Source organism: Mytilus edulis, chromosome 2 (assembly GCF_963676685.1).
Source record: "Mytilus edulis chromosome 2, xbMytEdul2.2, whole genome shotgun sequence".
Taxonomy (NCBI): Eukaryota; Metazoa; Mollusca; class Bivalvia; order Mytilida; family Mytilidae; genus Mytilus; species Mytilus edulis.
The window spans coordinates 54,701,993-54,726,507 of record NC_092345.1 but is presented as its reverse complement, the minus strand read 5'-3'; the positions used below and the strand labels follow the sequence as shown (position 1 = coordinate 54,726,507).

Below are 24,515 nucleotides of genomic sequence, written 5' to 3'. Positions count from 1 at the left end.
AAAAGTGTTGAATATCATTGCACAAAGATGGAAAAACTGAACAGATGATATAAATTATACAATAATTGCAAATATTTCGGCTCAACAAATGGCCTTCTTCGGTGACAAAAGTTTTAACAATAATGAGATATATATATATATATATATATATATATATATATATCAGATCTACTCTAACATTGTTAGGTTGATTTTCTAGGCACTTAATATAATATATACAGGGTATATACTGTGACATTCCCGGCTTAGATTTTATATCCCCTGAGCCGAAGGCTATAAGGATATAAGCCCTAAGCCGGGAATGTCACAGTATATACCCTTTCTGATACCTGAATTACACATATATTACGGATTACCCCTGACTTAATGTTATTTTCCAGTGCAGGTATTTGTTGACAACACATTTATATTGAAAAACCCAACCTGATATGTTCGGCATACGTGAAGGATTTTCTAATTTGCTGTGAAAATAATTTTATCGTGTATGTAATACTTTATAATAACACTTTTAACATTAAATTTAAGTATTAAAAGTGTAAAATGCGTGATTTTGTATCAAAAATGTATTATTGACTGAAGCACGTCATTATTTTCCCTCTGTGAGCCTCTGACAGTCTGATAGCTTTTGACTACGTCACATAGTAACCGGTGTTATGATGACGTTTTTGAGGTTCCAATTGGGGATGAAAACGTCGTATATACCCCGGCAGTTTCCTGAATATATACTGACGCCTGTGTTGTTATCCAATCACAAACCTCGACACATTTGTAATCCGTAATATATATATATATATATATATCATGCAGTAGACGAGTTATATATATAGAGTCTATAAGAATCTACCAACCAGTAAACTTAATAGGTATTGGATCATCAAAATTGACAATACTACACAAACAGGAAAATTATATGAGTCTGAAAGATTGTGTAACAATACCGATAAATAGATGGAAAACAAAACACTAAAAAGTGTTGAATATCATTGCACAAAGATGGAAAAACTGAACAGATGATATAAATTATACAATAATTGCAAATATTTCGGCTCAACAAATGGCCTTCTTCGGTGACAAAAGTTTTAACAATAATGAGATATATATATATATATATATATATATATATATATATCAGATCTACTCTAACATTGTTAGGTTGATTTTCTAGGCACTTAATATAATATATACAGGGTATATACTGTGACATTCCCGGCTTAGATTTTATATCCCTGAGCCGAAGGCTATAAGGATATAAGCCCTAAGCCGGGAATGTCACAGTATATACCCTTTCTGATACCTGAATTACACATATATTACGGATTACCCCTGACTTAATGTTATTTTCCAGTGCAGGTATTTGTTGACAACACATTTATATTGAAAAACCCAACCTGATATGTTCGGCATACGTGAAGGATTTTCTAATTTGCTGTGAAAATAATTTTATCGTGTATGTAATACTTTATAATAACACTTTTAACATTAAATTTAAGTATTAAAAGTGTAAAATGCGTGATTTTGTATCAAAAATGTATTATTGACTGAAGCACGTCATTATTTTCCCTCTGTGAGCCTCTGACAGTCTGATAGCTTTTGACTACGTCACATAGTAACCGGTGTTATGATGACGTTTTTGAGGTTCCAATTGGGGATGAAAACGTCGTATATACCCCGGCAGTTTCCTGAATATATACTGACGCCTGTGTTGTTATCCAATCACAAACCTCGACACATTTGTAATCCGTAATATATATATATATATATATCATGCAGTAGACGAGTTGTATATATATATATATATATATATATATATGTATATGAAAAAATAATAAACCTTAAGGGGTATTCGATGTCAAATGTATGTTCATCGATTTGAATCAAATTTTCATATTTTATTTATAATATATACTTACACGTATACCCAAATTATAAAAAGTTAAATATATACAATGAACATTACATGTTCTCAATAATATGTATCAGCATTTCGTATGTATTTTAGTCTAAGCGCCATCTAATTAACTATTGAGGTGTCCATTTAAGATTACCGATGGTCAAATAACCCAATATTACATAGATATAGACAAGAAAAGATAGCGAACTCGTGCAATTGAATTTTTCTAGGTCTGTTTGATTATTGTTTTACTTTTTCAGTTCCATTAGTGATTGAACATATTAAAATAAATCATATTTTTTTAATATGTCTCGTAGCTAGTTCACATTGAAAGATTTCTATAATCTGAAACTGTTGGATGCGATGATAAAAAAAATAATCAAATTTTCTGGAAGATTCTGAAAAAGTTTTTTTTTTTAATATATCAAAATGTGTAACATGTAATTAATTAGATCTCTACTAGACGTTCTCTGACAGACTGTGTTCACATGAAATGAAATTACGTTGAATGAATCTGTATTTTTAACAAAATATGGGTTACGATTATCCACGCTGCTACGGTTTTGTCTCCAGTGTAAAGACATTATAAAAAGTTAGAGAAAAACATGATCTTATGTACTTTATTTGGCCTTTAAACTTTTGTGGATTCGAGCGTCACTGATGAGTCTTTTGAAGACGAAACGCGCGTCTGGTGTAAATACAAAGACGAAACGCACTGTTGGTGGAGTTTTAAATTCCTCGAGGGTAACACCAGCCCAGTAGTCAGCACTTCTGAATTATCATTGATTAGGTCATATCTATACTTTAATTTATTGAAATACAAAGGCTTTTCTACCTCAGAAAGAGATTTTTGAGCTGTATTTGGCAAAACTTTTAAAAATTTTGATCATCAATGCTCTTAACTTCGTACTTTATTTGGCCTTTAAAATGTTTGGGATTCAAGCGTCACTGATGAGTCTTTTGTAGACGAAACGCGCGTCTGGCGTACATACAAAATTAAACTCTGGTATCTATGATGAGTTTATTTGCATTGCTGAAATGAAAATATTCAATTTGGCGATAACAAGAATAATATCGTACCGATAAAAAAAGGATAATATTACTGATTTAAATTAGTAATCTTTAAAATAAATTATTTATAGAACCGATAAGTTTACACGGGTCGTTTCTAAATTTACGGGCGCTATAAACAACGTAACCATAACACTTAGGACTGTGATAAACATTTAAATGGGCCGCAGATAGAATCATATTCAAAACAGTGTGGCTGTGGCCATTGATTGACGACCTAAATTATCCCATTGAATGGGACAGATTAGGTGAACGTGTGTCTGTAACGACCACTGCTCACTATTTACTTATTGTAGAATTTAAACTGTGGGGTAACCAAAGGTTCTTAACGTCTTCAATAATAAGATAATTCGAAAAATTAATCAGGAATAATCTTTATGTTTTGATTTATATTATTGATATAAATCATAACATCGTGTTATTCCTGATTAATTTTTCGAATAACTTCATTTAGGTGTTGAGAACCTTTGGTGACCCCACAGTTTAAGTGTCTTTAACAAGTACATAGGGAGCAGTGGTCGTTACAGACAAACGTTCACATAATCTGTCCCAGTCAATGGGATAATTTAGGTCGTCAATCAATGGCCACAGCCACACTGTTTTGAATATGATTCTATCTGCGGCCTATCACACAGACCCCTATCACATGTCCACATATACGTGATTTAGTATAAAACTTGTTCATTATGAGTAAAAAGTATTCTGAAGCTTATAATGGGAAAGGGGAATGTGTCACATAGACAACAACCCAACCATAGAACAGAAATCAGCGCAGGGTCACCAATGGGTCTTCAAAGCAGCAAGAAAATCCAGAACCGGAAGTTGGAATTCAATAGCAATATATACTATTTCATCAAAAGCGGACGCCACAATAAACTCCGAAACATATAAATGATCCAAAATTTAAAAAAAAACACCAAAAGACTAGCAAAAGCCAGAGGTTCTTGATTTGGGTGTACAAATAACCGGCCACATCCACTGCTTTTTGTTAGATGTTTTTCTTTTAGTATCCGTCTGATGAGTTAAGAATTTTCAACTGATTTTTATAGTTTATTCTTATGTTTTACTGTTACACAACTATCCAAGGTTATTAGAGTTAGCCGTCTTCAGACTAGTTTAATCGCATTCTATATTTGCCAGTCACAAGTCAAGAGCATGAATTCAGTGCTTGTCGTTTGTTGCGTTGTTGCGTTGTTGTTTTTCTTTCATTATTTTGAACATAAATAAGAACGCTGGTTTTCATTTTGATTTTTTTTCATTTTTCATTTCGGAACCTTTTATAGCGGACTCTGCAGCATGGTCTTTGCTTGTTGTTTAAGGCCGTGTGGTTACCTACAGTTGTCAATTTCTGTGTAATTTGGTCTCTTGTGGAGAGTTGTCTCATTGGAAATAATACCACATCTTCTTTTAGTATATAATTATATATGATGTATGTTTCATTATAATACTTTATTCTGATTGGCTAACTGCACATCACATGTTATTCCTTAAACAATTGCATTGCTCAATAAAACTTTTCATTCAGGATAACACGTGGTCCCACAATAAAGTGCACAGGTGAATCAAATAAAAAAAATTATAAAATTCGTGTTTTCATGATCATAGCTAAAAAATGTAATTATAAGTATTGAATGCTTCTTTTTGTAACTTTATAGGGTTGTAAAAGCATTGACCGTGCGTACATTTTTAGAATGAAGCGCTTCCGCGCTTCATACAAAATGTACTTCGGTCAACGCTTTTACACCCCAATAAATTTAAAAAAAAGAAGCATTCAATTCTTAAATAAACACATATCTAAACGCAAAGTAAACTCAGTTTATGCATTTGAAATGTTCTGAACTTTAAACAACTATAAATTCCATTTTGTTAAAATTTATTTCCCTGGTAGACCAATCCACAGTATGTCAGATTAATAATCACCGGTGTCCAGCCTAAATTAATTAAGACTTCTTATAATATTTTCAAACAATTGTTGAAATGCTCTCATATGTAAACTATCATTATAATAGATGAATGTCCATTTCTACTTACAGGTATATATATACGTTTAAAAGTGTATGATAAACAGTGACACGGAACGACATTAAGTTAACATAAGATTTTGCGATTATCTATACATTTATCAATTCGATGATGACGAGAATACCTATTGTAAATATAGCCATAGTTTGTAATCTAATACATACGTACCTCGTGTTTGGAAGCGATTATAATGGTCAAGATGCGGATTTCCGGACAACAAACAATTCAAAATCTCTAGATTCTAACATTTTTATTGACAGCCTTTTTATAAAATATGGAAATAAAACAGTTATGACATTCGAAGGCTTTGAACATTTAATGAACGGAATAGAATTAGGAAATATAATTTTAGAGGATTCTGTTGACGCCCATCACATACTTGGAAGCAATGACACGGACTTTAAGTCTTTACACCATGGCAACCATAGCCATGTTGTGGATATATCACATCAACTGCCAAAACATAGACGAAAACGTCGTCATGTGAACTATGAAAGTGAAAGACCTATGGTCGCTGAATCATCTGACATCTTGAAAATGGTTTGTACGTTGTTATAACTTTTTTTTTCTAACCAACGTATTTTAGCAATGTTTAGGGCTGCTCTAAAAAAAATTGTCTTTTGTTCCCCGTATTTTTTGTCTTTCTTTTTTTTTTTTTTGTTTCGTGTCAAGCGTACTTGGTGAAAAGTAAATTCAGGAACATGTTTGTGCACTTGGAAATCAAATATTACTATCATACGTTTTTAGCATTTATTTATTGGTATAAACTCTGTCCGGTGAGGTATAACTGTCTTATGTGATATGGATTCTTTACTTAAATCAAGGATGTGTATAACTATACAAATCCTTGCTGAAATGAATTAAAAATAAGCCGGTATTTAAAACATGTGGTCAATTATATCACACATACTTAGTATACACGTATATATAGTGTATTCACTGATTTTCATGGACATCCTTAATTGTAAAATTGAGAAAGTGTGATGTAAGAAATAAAAGGATTTGTTTTGTACGCATGTCTAACCAAGAGACAAAACATTCAATTTGAGATATATAGTTTTTTTTATTAGTTACAGTTGTGACCAAAACTTAATTTCACCAAAGTAGTAACTATTTATAAGTAATTTTCCCCAATAGTTTATATGTATTGCGACAAAAAGTTACCGTACCTCAAATAATCTAGAATCTTAAAAATGACCTTAAGGTTTATGACCAAACTTTTATATACAAACTTTTCAAACTTCAATTGTATAAAAACTACAGATATTATGAATAATGGAGATATGCCATTTTGTACATATACCAAGGGGAAACTTGCTGCAAAGCATTATTATTTATAGTTTCATTGCGTTTAATAGAAAAATAGTACTTTACATGGCAAATAAACCAAGATTTTTATAGAAAATCCACAGCCTTTAAAACATAGATTTTTGTTATAAAATTTGAAACAGATTACTCAGTTGCTTTTCTATGATGTGCTAGTGTTTATTTTTTACAAAAAGTTTTAATCATCCTGTAAATTTCAAAATACTTCGTGTTGAGTCACTAAAGTCGAGTGCACCCTAAAAGGTGAACTTGATTTGGTCCATCATTTCTTTCATTTGTTTTAACCAAAAACTACACTAATAAACTTCTTTTAAGGAAATCAATACCAGCACTGCATGTAGTAATCCTATACCTATTAGTCATCAAATTGCCAAACATGAGAGTACAAGGATATAGGCTGTGGATTTTCTATAAAATTTCCACATATTTTGCATTGAATCAACACAAAGGTACATAATCCTTAAGGGGCACTAGCTGTCAAATTCATGGTCACCGATTTGACTTAAATTCTCATAGTTGATTTATAAGAATGTAAAACATTTATCCAAACTATCAAAAGTCTAAAATACACAGTTTACAGAGCATGGGATAGATAATATATAGGTTCGTTTCGTGTGTATTTTAGTCCAGACGCCATCTAATTAACTATCGACTTGACCTCAGATGATCATATAATCGATGTAAACATAAATAAAGATATGAATAGATTTAACCAACACGTGCAATTGGATTTGTATAGGTCTGTTTGATTTTATTTTATAGATTAAAAATAGATGTTTATCATTGTTTTTAACCGTATAAGAATGATTTTATGTGCATCGAATTAGTAATCAAATGATTTACCGTAGTTTCACTTTCATTGTTGACATTTTTTTTCTTCAAATAACCAGTACACGTACAATGCATGCGTTGTCAATCTCTAGCTAGGGGTTAAATTGAAGTTCACATGAATACGGATTTAAAGAGGTCAACTCATTCACTTGCAAGTGAATAAAAATGAGAATGGAAATGGGGAATGTGCTAAAGAGACAACAACCCGACCATAGAGCAGACAGCAGCAGAAGGTCATCAACAGGTCTTCAATGCAACGAGAAATTCTCGCACCCGGAGGCGTCCTTCAGCTGGCCCCTAAACAAATATATACTGGTTTAGTGATAATGAACCCCATACTAAACTCCAAATTGTTCACAAGAAACTAAAGTTAAAATAATACAAGACTTACAAAGGCCAGAGGCTCCTGACTTGGGACAGGGGCAAAAATGCGGCGGGGTTAAACATGTTTGTGAGATATCAACCCTCCCCCTATACCTCTAGCCAATGCAGAAAAGTAAACGCATAACAATACGCACATTAAAATTCAGTTCAAGAGAAGTCTGAGTCTGATGTCAGAAGATGTAACCAAAGAAAATAAACAAAATGACAATAATACATAAATAACATCAGACTACTAGCAGTTAACTGACATGCCAGCTCCGGACCTCAATTAAACTGATTGAAAAATTATGTCTTCATCATATGAATATCAGGCACAATCCTCCCCCTGAGGGGTTTAGTATCATACCATCATAACAAATATGAGCAGAACATAACACGTGCCATGCCAACAACTGGTTTATTAATAATAAATGTGTTTAGTTCCGATGCAAAGACCCTATAAGTGAATCAATATTAACGCCAAAATATGCAATCTTTAATGACCTGACAACAGTATCGTAACTATATCCCTTCTTAATAAGTCTATTTAAAGGTTTTGTTAGCTTCTGAGGTGAATAATGACATTTTTGTGCTTTATAAAGAATATTTCCATAAAATATTGGATGTGAAATACCTGAACGTATTAGAAGTCTGCAATTTGAGCTATATTTACGAATGATGTCCTTATACCGATGATAAAATTTAGTAAATGTTTTAACTAGTTTGTGATATCGAAAACCCTGGTGTAATAGTTTTTCAGTAGTACATGTATACATTTCTCTCGTTAAAATCTAAAACATTGTTACATACACGAGCGAATAACTATTAAATTTATCAATGTTTCTTAGCGTAATTTGACAAAATTGAACCTTTTTGGCTGCGAAAAGCGAATTGATATTTCACTATTTCACTTTCATTATTGATTGTACAAAAAAAAAAACATTCATTATTTTTTTATATATCTCGTAGCTAGTGCCCCTTTAAAGTATTTAACAAAATTATATCCAGAAGATCGATATATATATATTGTCAAGCGCTGCAAATTTTCATTCAAGGCAATTATGACAGTACTTTATTATTGGCAAAACTTATGTGAACTGTCAACATTTCCAGTTTACAAAATAATGTCTTTTTGTTAAAAAGTGTACATTAATACTGTAAACAAATAGCTTTATGTGTTAAAAATCAGATCCATTTTATAAAGTTAATAGAAAATAGACACCTTCATTTGGATAACATTGTCATCTATTGTGTCGCTGAATGAAACTAAACCCATGTCTAGGCGGACAACACTGTCTATTTAATATTGAAAAAAGTAAGCTCTTTATTTAAAATGGAAAGTTGACTAGAACGTGGTTGAAAGTATGTAAAGTGTTTTCTATTAATTACAGTGTGAACATATATATTTAGTTTATTGTGAACATGCAAGTCAGGAGCCTGTAAATAGTGGTTGTCGTTTGTTTACGTGTTACATATTTGTTTTTCGTTCATATTTTGAACATAAATTAATAAGGCCGTTAGTTTTCTCGTTTGAATTGTTTTACACTGTCATTTTGGGGCCTTTTATAGCTGAATATGCGGTATGGGCTTCGCTCACTGTTGAAGTCCGTACGGTTGTTTTCTAGTCCGGCTCCTCCTTTTTCCCCCAAAAATTCTCCTTTGGTTTCTATTAATTTTAATAACACATGGATAATTTTAGCGCTTATCTGTATAGTATGTACATTCATTACTATAAATAAAGTGTATTTGTTTTTACTTCCAATTCTCGCTTTACTAATCGATCCACGGGTCAGCGGTCATTGATAAATTATACAGACTCTCTCAATTAATAAACTCTGTGACCGCCACGGATAGTTTACTTGAAAATGATATCAGATAGAAAATACTCTTTATTCGTATTTTATATGTATGTTCAAAGTATAGGGAAAACAGTACTATTTATTCTGCCATAGGCGACAATACTAACATTTTCTAAATTTACAAGTTTTTATAATAAAAACTTGAATAAAACAGTTATGTGTGATGTTAGTACTTTATTAATCTATTTAAAAAAAATTAAATTGAAGCCAAATAGTATCATAACCAATTTCCAATTGTTTATGTTATCCATGCCCACCGTCATTTTGCACCAAATTTATGAAATTTTGGAAGCCTTTTCGAATAATTCTCTAGAAAATATTTCAATAGGTTTTAAAATTCATATTGTAAATTTACACACTGCAGTTATTCATAGATAAATAAAAAAATATATTGTACCCTTACATCCAATCACTGCCCTCCTAAGTTGACTTCCTTCACCTGTCTTGGGTACACAAAAGGCCAACCAAATGCTGGGAAAATGTAATAGTACCATTTTCCCTAGAAAATGTAATAGTACCATTTTCCCTATAAAGAAAACGCAAACCGGAAGTCTAATCTGACTTAAAATTTCGTCCAATGTCAGAAATAATATCCGGACGCTTTTTTTTCTCGTTTTTCTCCCAAAATAACTCAATCTGAATAATCATATGAATGGATGACAAATGCGACTATGCCATGTACCTATGGGACATAGAGGCATGATGATTAATGTATTGTGGAAAGGAGAGAAGCGACACACAAAATGAGGTCTTCTCGTTTAATGGACGCTTTTTTTCTCGTTTTTCTCCCAAAATAACTCAATCTAAATAATCATATGAATGGATGACAAATGCGACTATGCCATGTACCTATAGGACATAGAGGCATGATGATAAATTTATTGTGGAAAGAAGAGAAGCGACACACAAAATGAGGTCTTCTCGTTTAATAGTATAGATATGTTTACTTTTACAAAATTAGAATAAAATATCTACATGTGTACCCGAAACCGTTCTTTTTGTAAACGCTTTTTATTTTCTAAGCTAAATATGAACATATCAATCCATTGTATATTACAATAACAGTGACATATAAAATTATGTTGGTGAGAGGGTCTAGATGAAGATTCTTTATTTCTGTATCCTTTATTTTTGAAGCTTTTTTTTCTCTACCTTTTATACTATTTGTCTACTAACTATTCTCTATTCTTATATTTTAGCACCTCATTGTTCAATGTTCATTTTTTGTTGATTCATTGTTCACTATTGTTTATTATATTTTTTGCCCAATATTCTCTATTCTGTTAACCCCCATCCACACCCTCATATATAAATGTGGTTATTATTTGGATGTGAAAGGCGTTGTCATATTAAAAAACTTGAAAGAAAGAGCTTATCTGTTGTAAGAACATTCTGAGAGAACTTTCTTCAAAGACTCAAATAAGTGTATAGGTAGATACATGTCAAATCATCATGACATGTTGTCTTCCCTGCAGACAAAGCAACAAACAATAAAGTGTCTGGTGTAAACTGAAATAACTGTTTTATGTTTTCTATTCACAACAAAATCATAAAAACATTCAATTTCTCCCCAAATTGCACCAATTGTGAGCTGAGTCAGTCAAATTATAAAAGCGGCATAACTGCTTTAGGTAAGACAGGTTTGTTTTTACGGTGCAATGAATTTGAAATTGCTTGTTGTTTATTTTTTTTAGTGTTTGAGTCCAGGTCAAATTTTAAATTTGTATGATATACACGAAGATGAAGTTATCACGATGCAAGATTTTGTACAGCTTTGCCCAGCGTTAATAGTTCAGTTAGATCAAAGACGATGCCTAAAAATGGATGTTTTGATACGTTATCGGAACTTTGTAACACCAACAACATTAGGTAGCAAAGGTAAGAGACTGTCATTATTAGCTTAAAAAATATATTAAAGTTGATTCGTTTACTCGATTTAAAGATAAACCCCCTTTGTTGAATATTTTAATTGTAAATATTATCCTTGTTTTCTAAAGATTGTCTCCTGCTCCAATTGTGTTTTTCAAATAGATTCTGTTATCCTTGAGTTTAAAAAATATCGCATATGTTACATGTATCCTTGTGTATAAAGAATATTGCCTATGTTGTCCTTTAGTGAAAAGTATATTGCATGCATTATAGATCATTACACAGAAGGTAAGCTGAAAGGCAAGCTCATTTCTATGGATTAATTGGTTAAAAACTTTATAGTGATCAAATATGTAGGTCTGTCAAATGACTGTGTGATGCGCACCAGTATGTGTGTTGTTGTGTCTGTGCTTGTCACTGAGTCTCTAGCTTTCACCATTCATCACTGGCTAGCAGCTGGCTGTGAAAAGGAGGGCCGAGTGCATATGTCTTTCCTGCCAGTTACAGCCTCTCATGCAGTAAGACCTATGTGGCCCAGATATGGGATCCTCCACGAGGTGATAGATGGAAACTGGGCACCTCACGGCCCCAGGCAAAACCATAAGGTCTCGGAGAAGGTTTTGCCCCTAGATGCAAGGCATGCTAGGCCCACCTGTGAGTGGATACACCCTGGTGCCTGCAAACCAAACTCCCAGCTATGGGCAAATAGCCCCACTGCCTTGTGGGTGACTGTGGAAAGTCAAAGGCTATGGGAGACAACCAAGAAAGAAATCCGGACAGATACAATTCGTTAGCATGGTAATTCAATCATCTACGGGAAGGACTACCCAGAAAGAAAACCCGACCCACCAGAGCAAGGTTGGACGTTGGGCTAACTACCCAACTCTGTAAAAAAGAACTTGTTACAGAAACCAGAAACGCTGAAAAAAACCCAAGATTGGTGTACTGCTGAGGAACCAAACATGACACATTTTAGGGAAAGCCGAAAGGAAGCCCAAAAGCCGATCGGTTCCATAGTAGCGCCAAAACAGAATATGTATATAGGATGTTGGAATGTTAGAACAATGGCAGACATATCAAAAGCAGCACAAGTAGCGACGGAAATGAAAAATTATGGTAAGGACATACTAGGTATCAGTGAGAGTAGATGGAAAGGATCGGGTGAAACCAAGCTGCAAAGTGGAGACACAGTGATCTATGACGGGAATGATGAACATCAAGTCAAGGGTGTAGCCATAATGATGAATGAAAGAGCTAAGAAATCATTCATGGAATGGACACCAATCAACAAGAGAATGATAAAAGCAAGATTCTATTCAAAGTATAAGAAGCTGACAGTTATACAAGCATACGCTCCAACAAATGATGCAAAAGAGGAAGAGAAAGAAGAATTTTACCAACAACTACAAGACAATGTTTCATCCTGCAATAAGAATGATATGCTTATAGTTATGGGTGACCTGAACGCAAAAGTAGGCAAAGACAATAGCCATATGCAAGAGGTGTTAGGAAAACATGGATGTGGGACAATTAATGAAAATAGTGAATTATTATGCAATTTCTGCCAAATCAACGGCCTCATCATAACAGGCTCCATTTTCCCACATAAGGAAATACATAAAGTAACATAGAAATCCCCTGATGGAAAAACAACAAACCAGATAGATCATATATGGTACGTGGGGACATGAGGATATCAATATTAGATACAAGAGTAATGGGAGGAGCAGATGTGTATACTGACCACTACTTAGTAAGGTCAAAGATTAGACTCAAACTGGCAAGAAATAAAGGTGACAAGAACAAATACAAGAGAGATAGAGAGAGGTATGACCTAAACAAGCTCAAAAATATGGATGTAAGAAAAAAGTACAATATTCAAGTGAGAAACAGATTCCAAGTACTGGAAAAAGGTAACATAGAAGATCTAGTGTTTAAATATGAAGGCTCAGTAGAGATATACACTGAGGCAGCTAAACAGGTATTGGGGAACAGTAACAAGATCAGTAAATTATGGATAACCAACAATACATGTAAAATGGTTGATGAAAGAAAAGAAATTAAAAATAAATTAGAAGGAGCTAGATCGGAAAGATAAAAAGTGAGACTAAATGAAGAATACAAGCAGAAAAATAAAGGGGTTAAGAAAAGTGCCCGAGAGGATAAAAGGGAGTGGTACAATATGATGGCTGAAGATGCAGAAAAAGCAGCAGAAAATGACAGAAGCAAAGAGCTTTATAACTTCACTAAAATCCTAACAGGTGAAAGAAAGAGGCAACACACAGAAGTAAAAAGTAAAGAAGGAGAACTGAAAAGTGAAAGAAATGATATATTGAATAGATGGGTAGAACATTTTATTGAAGTTTTAAATAGGCAAGACCCTCTTCATCCAATTTCAGAGGAAGATGTAGATATGGCCGAAATTATAATAGATGAGATCGATCTAGGAGAATGGACAGTAGCTGAAGTTAAAAGAGCACTTAAGAAGACATAAAACGGGAAGTCAGCAGGAATAGACACAGTAACACCAGAGCTTATAAAGGCAGACATCGACCTTACAGCAGAGAAAATGACAGAAATATTTAACAGCCTATGGGAAGAAGAAAATTGGCCATCAGACTTGAGAAAGGGATTGATTTGTAAGATCTTTAAGAAGAGCGATATGACAGAATGTAACAACTGGAGGGGAGTGACTCTTTAACCTGTTTTCAGTAAAGTATTGTGCAGAATGCTAATAGAAAGAATAAAAGAAGGATTAGACAAGAGATTGAGGAATGAGCAGGCAGGATTTAGAGCAAAAAGAGGAACAACTGAACAGATTTTTATCCTTCGAAACATACTCGAGCAAACAAATGAATGGAGGGCAGCTTTAGTAATACTTTTTATAGACTTCGAAAAAGCATTTTGCTCAGTCCACCGAGAGAGTCTATGGTATATCATGAAGAGCTACGGAATACCAGACAAGATCATAGGAACAATAAATGAGATATATAAAGGATTTAAGTGTTCTGTCATTGATCAAGAAGAAACATCAGAATGGTTTGAGATAAAATCAGGAGTAAAACAGGGATGCATAATGTCAGGTTTTCTTTTCCTTCTAGTCATAGACTGGATCATGCGAACAACAACTGCAGACAAAGCCAGAGGGATACGATGGAACTTTAATACAGTTCTGGAAGATTATGACTTTGGTGACGGCATCGCACTTCTTTCCTCAAAATTTAGCGACCTTGATGGAAAAACACATAAATTAACAACTGAAGCCGAAAGAGTTGGAATGAAACTTAACCCCAACTAGAGGCTCTAAAGAGCCTGTGTCGCTCACCTTGGTCTATGTGAATATTAAACAATGGACACAGATTGATTCATGACAAAATTGTGTTTTGGTGATGGTGATATGTTTGTAGATGTTACTTTACTAAACATTTTTGCTGTTTACAATTATCTCTATCTATAACAGTACTTTCTGTGGAAAATGTTATTGAAAATCTTCAAATTTTAAGAAAATTGTTAAAAATTGACTATGAAGGGCAATAACTCCTTAGGGGGTCAATTGACTATTTTGATTATAGTGACTTATTTTTAGTTCTTACTTTGCTGTACATTATTGCTGTTTACAGTTTATCTCTATCTATAATAATATTCAAGATAACAAAAAAACAGCAAAATTTCCTCAAAATTACCAATTCAGGGGCAGCAACCTAACAACCGATTATCCGATTCATCTGAAAATTCCAGGGCAGATAGATCGTGACCTGATCAACAATTTTACTTCCTGTCAGATTTGCTCTTAATGCTTTGGTTTTTGAGTTATAAGCCAAAAACTGCATTTTACCCCCATGTTCTATTTTTAGCCATGGCGGCCATCTTGGTTGGTTGGCCGGGTCACCGGACACATTTTTTAAACTAGATACCCCAATGATGATTATGGCCAAGTTTGGTTAAATTTGGCCCAGTAGTTTCAGAGGAGAAGATTTTTCTAAAAGATTACTAAGATTTACGAAAAATGGTTAAAAATTGACTATAAAGGGCATTAACTCCTAAAGTGGTCAACTGACCATTTTGGTCATGTTGACTTATTTGTAGATCTTACTTTGCTGAACATTATTGCTGTTCACAGTTTATCTCTATCTATAATAATATTCAAGATAATAACCAAAAACAGCAAAATTTCCTTAAAATTACCAATTCAGGGGCAGCAACCTAACAACGGGTTATCCGATTCATCTGAAAATTTCAGGGCAGATAGATCTTGACCTGATGAACAATTTTACCCCTGTCAGATTTGCTCTAAATGCTTTGGTTTTTGAGTTATAAGCCAAAAACTGCATTTTACCCCTATGTTCTATTTTTAGCCATGACGGCCATCTTGGTTGGTTGGCCGGGCCACCGGACACATTTTTTAAACTAGATACCCCAATGATGATTGTGGCCAAGTTTGGTTAAATTTGGCCCAGTAGTTTCAGAGGAGAAGATTTTTGTAAAAGTTAACGCAGGACGACGACGACGACAGACGCCGGACGCCAAGTGATGAGAAAAGCTCACTTGGCCTTTCGGCCAGGTGAGCTAAAAAGTGTAAAACTCTGAGATCCAAGCAAACAAAGAGTAAAGAGTTGATAACATTATATACGACCAGAAAGTAGAAGATGTAGACAAGTTCACATACCTGGGAGCAGTCATGGACAAAGAGGGAGGAGGAAGTTGTGACATCAAAAACAGAATACAGAAAGCAAGAGGGACATTCCATCGCCTAAGAAATATATGGTATGCAAGAGGAATTGGCCGAAAAACAAAAATACATCTATATAAAGCATTAGTTAGACCTGTATTATTGTATGGATGTGAAACATGGAAACTAACAAACATTGAAGAAAAGAAACTAAACACTGTAGAACACCAATGCCTAAGAAAGATCCTAAAAATAAGATGGCAGAGTAAAATATCGAACAAAACAGTAAACGAAATAGCTAACACCAGAAACATCGGTTGTGAAATCAGAAGGAGACGGTGGACATGGATAGGACATATATTAAGGCGTGAAAGAGAGAACAACAGCTATGTAGCTCTACAATGGGCACCTGAAGGGAAAAGAAATAGAGGAAGGCCAAAAACTACATGGAGAAGAACGACAGAGAGGGAAAGGAACCAACAAGGATGGAAAAGTTAGAACGTAGCCAGAACAGCGGCAAAAGATAGAAAAGGCTGGAAAAGCAGCGTGGAGGCCATATGCGACTTCTGGCGCGGAGAGAATTAAGGTTAAGGTAGGGATCAACTATGTAGATCTTCATTGCTTGGTTTTTAAGGCATGTCGCTTTTTTTATTTTTCATGTATCAGATCTTTCATTTTGTTAGTTCGTATTAAACGTTTGCTTGAACTCTTGCTTAAAACTTTTTACTAATTGTAAAGACAGTTAGTCTGCTGTCAGTAGAACCTTATTACTGAGAACCTCTGCACTGAACTAATCTAGTTGAATGTCTAGTAAATTAACAAGCCAACGACTGTTATTTCGTACAAGAGTGTAAATTTGTTTAAGTTTACTAAATTCTTTAGGATTTGAAAATGACAAAAATATCGATTGATATTCTAAGATTTTGTTAGAAATTAAATCAAAACATTTCTTATCTATAAACATATATATATATATATATGCAAAAATCATTATGCGATTTTAAAGTTAATGTTTACAATAACAATACTTATATTTTTAGCATGGGGATATGGTTTTGTTTGTCTAATCATCATTAGTATTAGTGGTTTGTTGGTAATATCGTTGGTTCCTTTATTGCAACGCATTTCATTTGACGGAATTTTACAGTTCTTGATATCGCTTGCCGTTGGTGCACTTACCGGAGATGCTATGCTTCACCTTCTACCACATGTGAGTCACATTTTGTTAGATTTTTGCTCACTGCCTCTGAACTATTGGAATTACTATGTTTTAACACATCTGTTCTCATTTTATTACCTCACCTTGCCCGAAGGGCCAAGTGAGCCTTTCTCATCACTTGACGTCCGGCGTCCGTCGTCGTCTGTCGTCCGTCGTCGTCCGTCGTCGTTAACTTTTACAAAAATCTTCTCCTCTGAAACTGCTGGGCCAAATTTAACCAAACATGGCCAAAATCATTATTAGGGTATCTAGTTTGAAAATTTGCTCGATGACCCGGCCAACCAACCAAGATTGCCGCCATGGCTAAAAATAGAACATAGGGGTAAAATGCAGTTTTTGGTTTATAACTCAAAAACCAAAGCATTTAGAGCAAATCTGACGGAGTAAAATTGTTAATCAGGTCAAGATCTATCTGCCCTTAAATTTTGAGATGAATCGGACAACCCGTTGATAGGTTGCTACCCCTGAATTGGTAATTTTAAGGAAATTTTGCTGTTTTTGGTTATTATCTTGAATATTATCATAGAAAGAGATAAACTGTAAACAGCAAAAATGTTCAGCAAAGTAAGATCTAACCAAGGAAACACGTATATATGAAAATATAGAATTTCGTCTACGTTTAGTGTGTCAACATGATATAGTAATTAGAAGTTTGAAACATTCTTTTCTTTATTTGTTATTTTATGTCCTGTTATGGCTGTATTTGGCATGGCTTTGGAGAATTATTGGTCATCGGTGCTCTTTTTTGTACGAATCGTCTCTTGTACACGAAACGCGCGTCTGACGTAAATACAAAATTTAAATCCTGGTATTTATGATAAGTTTATTTCCCATGTAGTTCTTTCACTCGTCTAATTGGAAGGATGTTGAAGCCTGCTGAAAATCAAATATTTACCAAGTCTACATATTTTTCAACAAGTTCGCATACAATGTATATTAATAAAATAAGAAAATGTTATTCAGCACATCACTCTACATGTGAAGGCAGTTCTGAAATAATAGCCCAGGAATAGTAGATGTTTTTTTGGGGGGTATAAAATATTACATAAAAGGACTTAAAAATGAATTAATTAGACTTATCGGAAAGGCTTACCTTTTCTTGACTTCAAATATGTTATCGGTGTTGGGTAAGAATTTCCTGATTATCTTTTTTTTTTAACAAAAATTAATATGTGATAAATCCTCAAGTTCATATTTGTATAAATTATATGAAAGAATTTTGGTCAACGTTTTTTAAAGTTAGTCTTTTTAACCGTGACATTATTCATCCAAAGTAAAGCAAAAACAGGTCAACTGGGTTCGCTGTTTTGATAAATTGTGTTAAATAGCGTTAAATTGAAACATTCAACTTTTATATTTATGATTTAAAATTCTTTAAAAAGTGTTTATATTTATATATACTAGCCACAAGTGAAATCCTCAGGCTCCTTTATTAAACAGTCTGTGGAACTGAGGACAAGGGGCACTTGAGGCCATTTAGTGTGATGTAGTGTGTTTTTATTCTATTTTATGTAAATGTTCAAATTATAATGTGTATAAAATTATTATGTTATTATGGCTTTGACCCTCTTAAGTGTGTAATTTGAGTTTATTAAAGTATCGTAGAGATAATTTTAACTCGCCAGAATTATGTAAAATGCCTTCAAGAAAATCAATTGTCGTTTCAATTTATCAACCTGACAGACATTTTTCCTTTGTTGAAGACTGTTGAATTCTATTTTTTTGTTGTTGTTCGAATTGAAGTTTATTGAATTGTACGAAAAGGATCTTTTCAATTTTACTCTGATGATATTGGAAATTTGAGTTGGTTGAAAGTTTTTGGAGAGAAAACTTTTTGATCAATATGAAAGATGTACTTGAAATCATTACGGTTCGTTCGTTTTAAGGAAGCTATGCCACTTTGAATATAAGAAATATAGAAAATGCCAGTATATTATCGGGTTGCAAACAGATTACTACTCTTTAGCAATCATAAGACATATGGTAAATTTGATGAGAAAGAGACAATCCCTGGATGAGATTTAATTTAATTATATTTTATATGTATTATTGTTGGATCAATGCATCATGTTATTTTTTTTTGCAGGCACTTGTTCCTGAAGTGGAAACGGATCATGAGCATGATTCCGAATCAGGATCTCACAGTCATGAAAACGTTTACAAAGCACTGTGTGGCTTATCAACAATATATTTCTTCTTCCTTGTAAGCCGTATTCAGACAATAATTGCGAACAGCAGAATGAAGGTAGGAAACAGTCAGTTCAATAGTATATGTCCATACATTGATTGCAATGTTTTTTGGGAAGTAAGAAATGAGCTTTGTATAATTAAGGGCATACGATACAGTTACAGGGGAGGTAATGACGTTGCTAACGTAAAATGTTGTTTTCGCGACGTCAAACTATGACATATCGGGAAAAGATGCATTTTTCGACTGATTTTTATCATTCAAACTGATTTAATTTGAAAACGAGTGCATGGACCCCTATTTTTTAAAACGGCAATTTGTTTCATTTTGCAAGGAGATTATATGACCCAAATTTTGTAAAATTGTAAATAGCGCAATTTTTTTAATTTTAATAAACATGCAGCAAAAAATGACGTTTTTTCCTTTATTCATGAACATTTGATAAATATGAGTTATTTCTGAATAAAAATTGCATAATTTTTAATAATAGTTATAAAATACAGAAATTACTGATTATTTAACAAAAAACAATTTGTGTTTATCTTTTAAAACAAAAAAGTTATGTCTTTCTTTCGAAAAATAAAATACGGACACAATTCTGAATTTTGAGCAAATATACAAAACTTTGACCTCATTTTACTCAAAAAGTAGCACATGAAGGTATATTTTTTATTACATATTTGATTTAATCAGGTAAAAAATAGCCTATATGCAAATTTTCATCAACTTGTAAATACAGGTTCAAAACTGTATCGTATGCCCTTAAGGAACATATTAAATATCAATTATATTTAATTGTCTAGAATTACAAGTAAGAGTAAAGATATATGGCGTTGTTCTCAAAATATCGGGTATTGTGTGCGGGTAGGACAAATCTCATCTTGTGAACTTTTTACAAGGTAGCCACATGTCATTTAAAATAGGGTTCAGCTTATCTGCCTATAGTAAAAGCGTTTGAATCCATATTATGATACTAACATTAATCATGGTGAATATACATGTATATAAAGACAAGATTTGCTATGATTGCTAATGAGACAACTATCCATCACACATACCGTATAGTCCGCTATAATAGGCACCGACTTAAAAAAAGAATGTGATACTATTCAGACAGAAAACTAACGGCCTAATCTATAACAAAATAATTCACGACTAACACATATGACAGACGTGATCCAATACATGTACTATAATACCTACTTGACCATAAACATGTACTATAATAACTACTTGACCATTAACAGCTTTGTAGATAAATAGACTAGCGGGGTTAGCATAGACGTCATACATGTAATACTTATTATGTATTTTTATGAGCATCAATGACATCACAGCAGTCTTATAACTTCAATGAATATTTGAATACAGTATGATGCACATCTTTTCTTTTCTTCGTTTTAGGAAAACAACAATAAACTTGTCAAAATTCCAGAACAAAACGAAAAGTTAAACACGGAAGGTATAAAAATGCAGCTATTTGACAATTTCGTATTCGAGTAAGACTCAATTCGCATTTTCTAAAATGCACAATTGTCATATGGAATTGACGATATTTTTTAATATTTTGTACGAAACCAATCAAAAGTAAAATAACAAAAAATACCGAACTCGGAAGGAAATTCAAAACGGAAAGCCTCAATCAAATGGCAATATTAAAAGCTACATGTAAGACATAACACACGAATGGATAACAACTGTCACATTCCCGACTCTATACAGGCATTTTCTTTTGTAGAAAATGGTGGTTAAAACCTGGTTTTATAGCTAGGTAATAAACCTCTCACCTGTATAACAGTCGCATACAATTCAATTATATTGACAACAATGTGTGAACAAAATTAACAAACGGGCATAATCTTTAGTTTAATATGTGAAAAATATTTTATTAATCTATTCGAAGAACGTTAATTTTTTTAGTAGACAATTACAACTACAATGTACTGAAATTGTCATACTATTAGTCAAAATAGGTACAATGTATTACTTTATGTTTGACAAATACAAACAAATATTAAATGCGATATCAACTTTTACTCAAAATATTGCTATTGTATAAAAACAAATTTTCATTGCAGGTATAACATTTGAGATTTTGAAATTTGCATTTTTTATGTTTGACAAATACTTATAAACAATAAAATTTTATAGACAATATCAGATAAGATACCTACCTTTTCAAAATATGGTACATGATATATTCAAATTTCATTGTAGGTATCGAAATTTTAGATTTTGAACAGGAGTATGATGTACAGATACATCATAATCATGGACACACACATACTCACGCGGAACCGAATTCTGTTTCCGGTATGTTGTGGCGTATAATTGTAGGTGATGGGATACACAATTTCAGTGACGGCTTAGCGATTGGAGTTGCCTTTGCAAACAGTATAACTGGAGGCGTTAGCACGTCAATTGCTGTATTATGTCACGAGTTGCCTCACGAAATGGGTAAATAAAAAATATTTTTAATATAAATTAGTACTGCCACGGGTGCCACTAATGCAGCATCACGCTTACCCTTTCGGAGCCCCCGAGTCTAGTACCAAAGTGTTTGGTAAGGTTCGTGTTTTTTTTTACTTGTGAACTTTGAATGTCCATCCGTTTTAATTTATAAATATCAGTTTGGAACGAAGAAGATGTATTATTATCATTGTGGTGTTTTCTTCTCTTTTATTTTTCACTATCCGTTAATTCTGACATAATACCCAATAAGTGATATTTATGAGAAAAATCATATTTCACGTAAGTCTTAATAGTTTATTTAAACTAATTTGTTGTATATAAATAGGAGATTTAATAAATTAACTTGTTAGAAAGTACACATACAGTTGAATAAATAACTAGTTATGAATTGTCTTTGTGGTTTTAAAATCATTTATTACATTGGTTGCAATAAATTACATTGATTTCCCAGTTAAATAAAAACCGATAATTTCACATGTGAAATAAACGTGGTTATTTCACTCTCTGACGTCATACAACAATAGGCGTTGTCAAGACGTCGATAACGTCGGATCAAAACAAATTGTAAATGCGTAGGAAAACATATAGTCCCTTACATTTTCTACATTAATTTCATATTCAAATACGGCGATTAGTTATACTATAAATAATATTATGTTTCAGGAGATTTCGCTATGCTGTTGAAAAAAGGAATGAGTGTAAAACGAGCTGTTTTATTTAACTGCTTATCATCACTTTTGAGCTGCATTGGTATGGTTATCGGCATAGCAGTAGGGAACATTGGTGCTGTTAGCCTCTGGATTTTTGTGGCGATAGCTGGGATGTTTATTTATATATCCCTTGTTGATATGGTATATATCCTTTACATTAATTTAAATAAAATACTTTTTGTAATGTTAATAAATGAAAATGATGCTCACACTGATATGAGACTGCAGCAAAACGAAACAAAACAATTTAAAGATATCTAGGGTCTAATATTAGCAATAGAAAAATATATCCCAAGGTGTCTGAGAAACGTTGTGAAGAATTTAACAGAGAAATCGAATTTCTTTATCAACTAAACAAGTAAAGTAGATTGAGGGAAATCAACCTTCCGACTTTTAATATCTTTCTATAACTCATCCACCGAAGGGTAATGGTACTTTCACATTCTAAACTATTAATTATTAAAGCAATTTTGCCGATATTTTGTGCCTTCTCCGCATACCTATAAATAACGAATCTCAATTATCAACTGGGTCATCTTTTTCAGACCTGTAAATATGATCCGTATTTGATTAAAAAAACAAGTAAAAGAAATTATACCCTAAGAAAATTGACACTACTATATCTTACATTGAAAACTGTGTTAAGGTCGTACGGTGACCTTTAGTTGTTAATGTCTGTGTTATTTTGATCTGTTGTGAAGAGTTGTCTTGTAGGCAATCATATCACATCTTCTTTTTATATTATCAAATTACCCCTTGTTTGACCAACTATTAAAGGTCTGCATTTTACATATATTAAGTAGATATCTATTGAATAATTAAAATATAAACCGATGTTGTTTTATCTCAGCTTCCTGAACTTACATCCGTAACAGACGGAGAGAAGCATTCCTGGAGACGATTGTTTGTTCAGATCTGTGGATTATCTGTTGGTACAGGAATAATGCTGACCATTGCAATATACGAAGAAACAATCAAAACTATGCTTGAATAATTAGGGATCAATGAAATATTGGTTCTAACAGACAAATATAATAAACACATGCTTGTGCATAATAAACCTTGTAATTAGAATATATGCCGGTGCTATACGTTTTGTAATAAAATATGCAAATTTGTTTTTTCGATAAAGTTTGTTTATCACAACTTGCATATGAGATATATAAAAAAATTCCAAAAGCATAAATTTAGATTGAAAAAACACACTTGGGTACTCAGTGGTACTGTCAGTAGTTAAAAAGACCAACCGTTAGTTTGATAATAGATAATAGTCATTTATCTTGACCATTTGATTACGCATACAGTATATCCACGTAATTCTGATATATCAGCTAGCCGTTTTTTCTTGTATAGCAAAAAATGTATCAATGGCATTAAATAAGTTGAAAGATCTATTTAAAAATAAAAAAAAACGGAAAAAGGCTTAGTTGTAATGTTATTCATGAATGAAACAAAATGATTATTCGAAATGTAATCAGACATTGGAAAATCCATTTGACAATGCAATATGTTGATTCTAAAAGAAGATTTTTTTTAAATGATGTCCATATAAATAATGGCAACAGTTGTGTACCGCTGTTCAAAAGTCATAAATCCATTGAGAGAAAACAAATCCGGGTTACATACTAAAACCGAGGGAAACATACGTACTATAAGAAGAAAAAACGAAACAACAGAAACACTGAAGTGCAACAAAAAAAAACAAACGACAATGCTTATGCAGAACCCTTTTCATGAAAATTTCTCTATAAAACAAGGTTATGTGTCCATTTTAATATCTTTCATCTAGTCTATAAGTTTTTTTTATTAGATAGACATTCTACAAAATATAATGTAATTTTGATATCGATAGAAATGATACACAGCACAAGCACTGCAAAAATTTCCATTGTTGCATTCCATTAAAAAAAACTTTGTATAATTGAGAGATGTATGTTAAATTTATAAGAAAAAGTAGGATTGATATTTGCGTGCTTTAGATAAACAAATAAGGAGATTGACGGTTTTGACTTTTCTGCTTTTTAC

General features: G+C 32.9%; 1 protein-coding gene across 1 annotated transcript in view; it reads left to right on the top strand.

The window, feature by feature from the left end:
* The window catches only part of LOC139512449 (zinc transporter ZIP10-like), a 30,298-nt gene extending 6,690 nt beyond the window's left edge, over nucleotides 1-23,608 (top strand). The window contains exons 2-9 of the mRNA XM_071300061.1: nucleotides 4,996-5,524; nucleotides 11,058-11,241; nucleotides 16,942-17,111; nucleotides 19,207-19,365; nucleotides 20,713-20,770; nucleotides 21,526-21,765; nucleotides 22,444-22,631; nucleotides 23,341-23,608. Coding sequence (XP_071156162.1) covers nucleotides 5,093-5,524; nucleotides 11,058-11,241; nucleotides 16,942-17,111; nucleotides 19,207-19,365; nucleotides 20,713-20,770; nucleotides 21,526-21,765; nucleotides 22,444-22,631; nucleotides 23,341-23,484 — 1,575 coding nt within the window. The 5' untranslated portion in view covers nucleotides 4,996-5,092 and the 3' untranslated portion in view covers nucleotides 23,485-23,608. The remainder of the gene's footprint in view (nucleotides 1-4,995; nucleotides 5,525-11,057; nucleotides 11,242-16,941; nucleotides 17,112-19,206; nucleotides 19,366-20,712; nucleotides 20,771-21,525; nucleotides 21,766-22,443; nucleotides 22,632-23,340) is intronic.
* The last annotated feature ends 907 nt before the right edge of the window (nucleotides 23,609-24,515 follow it).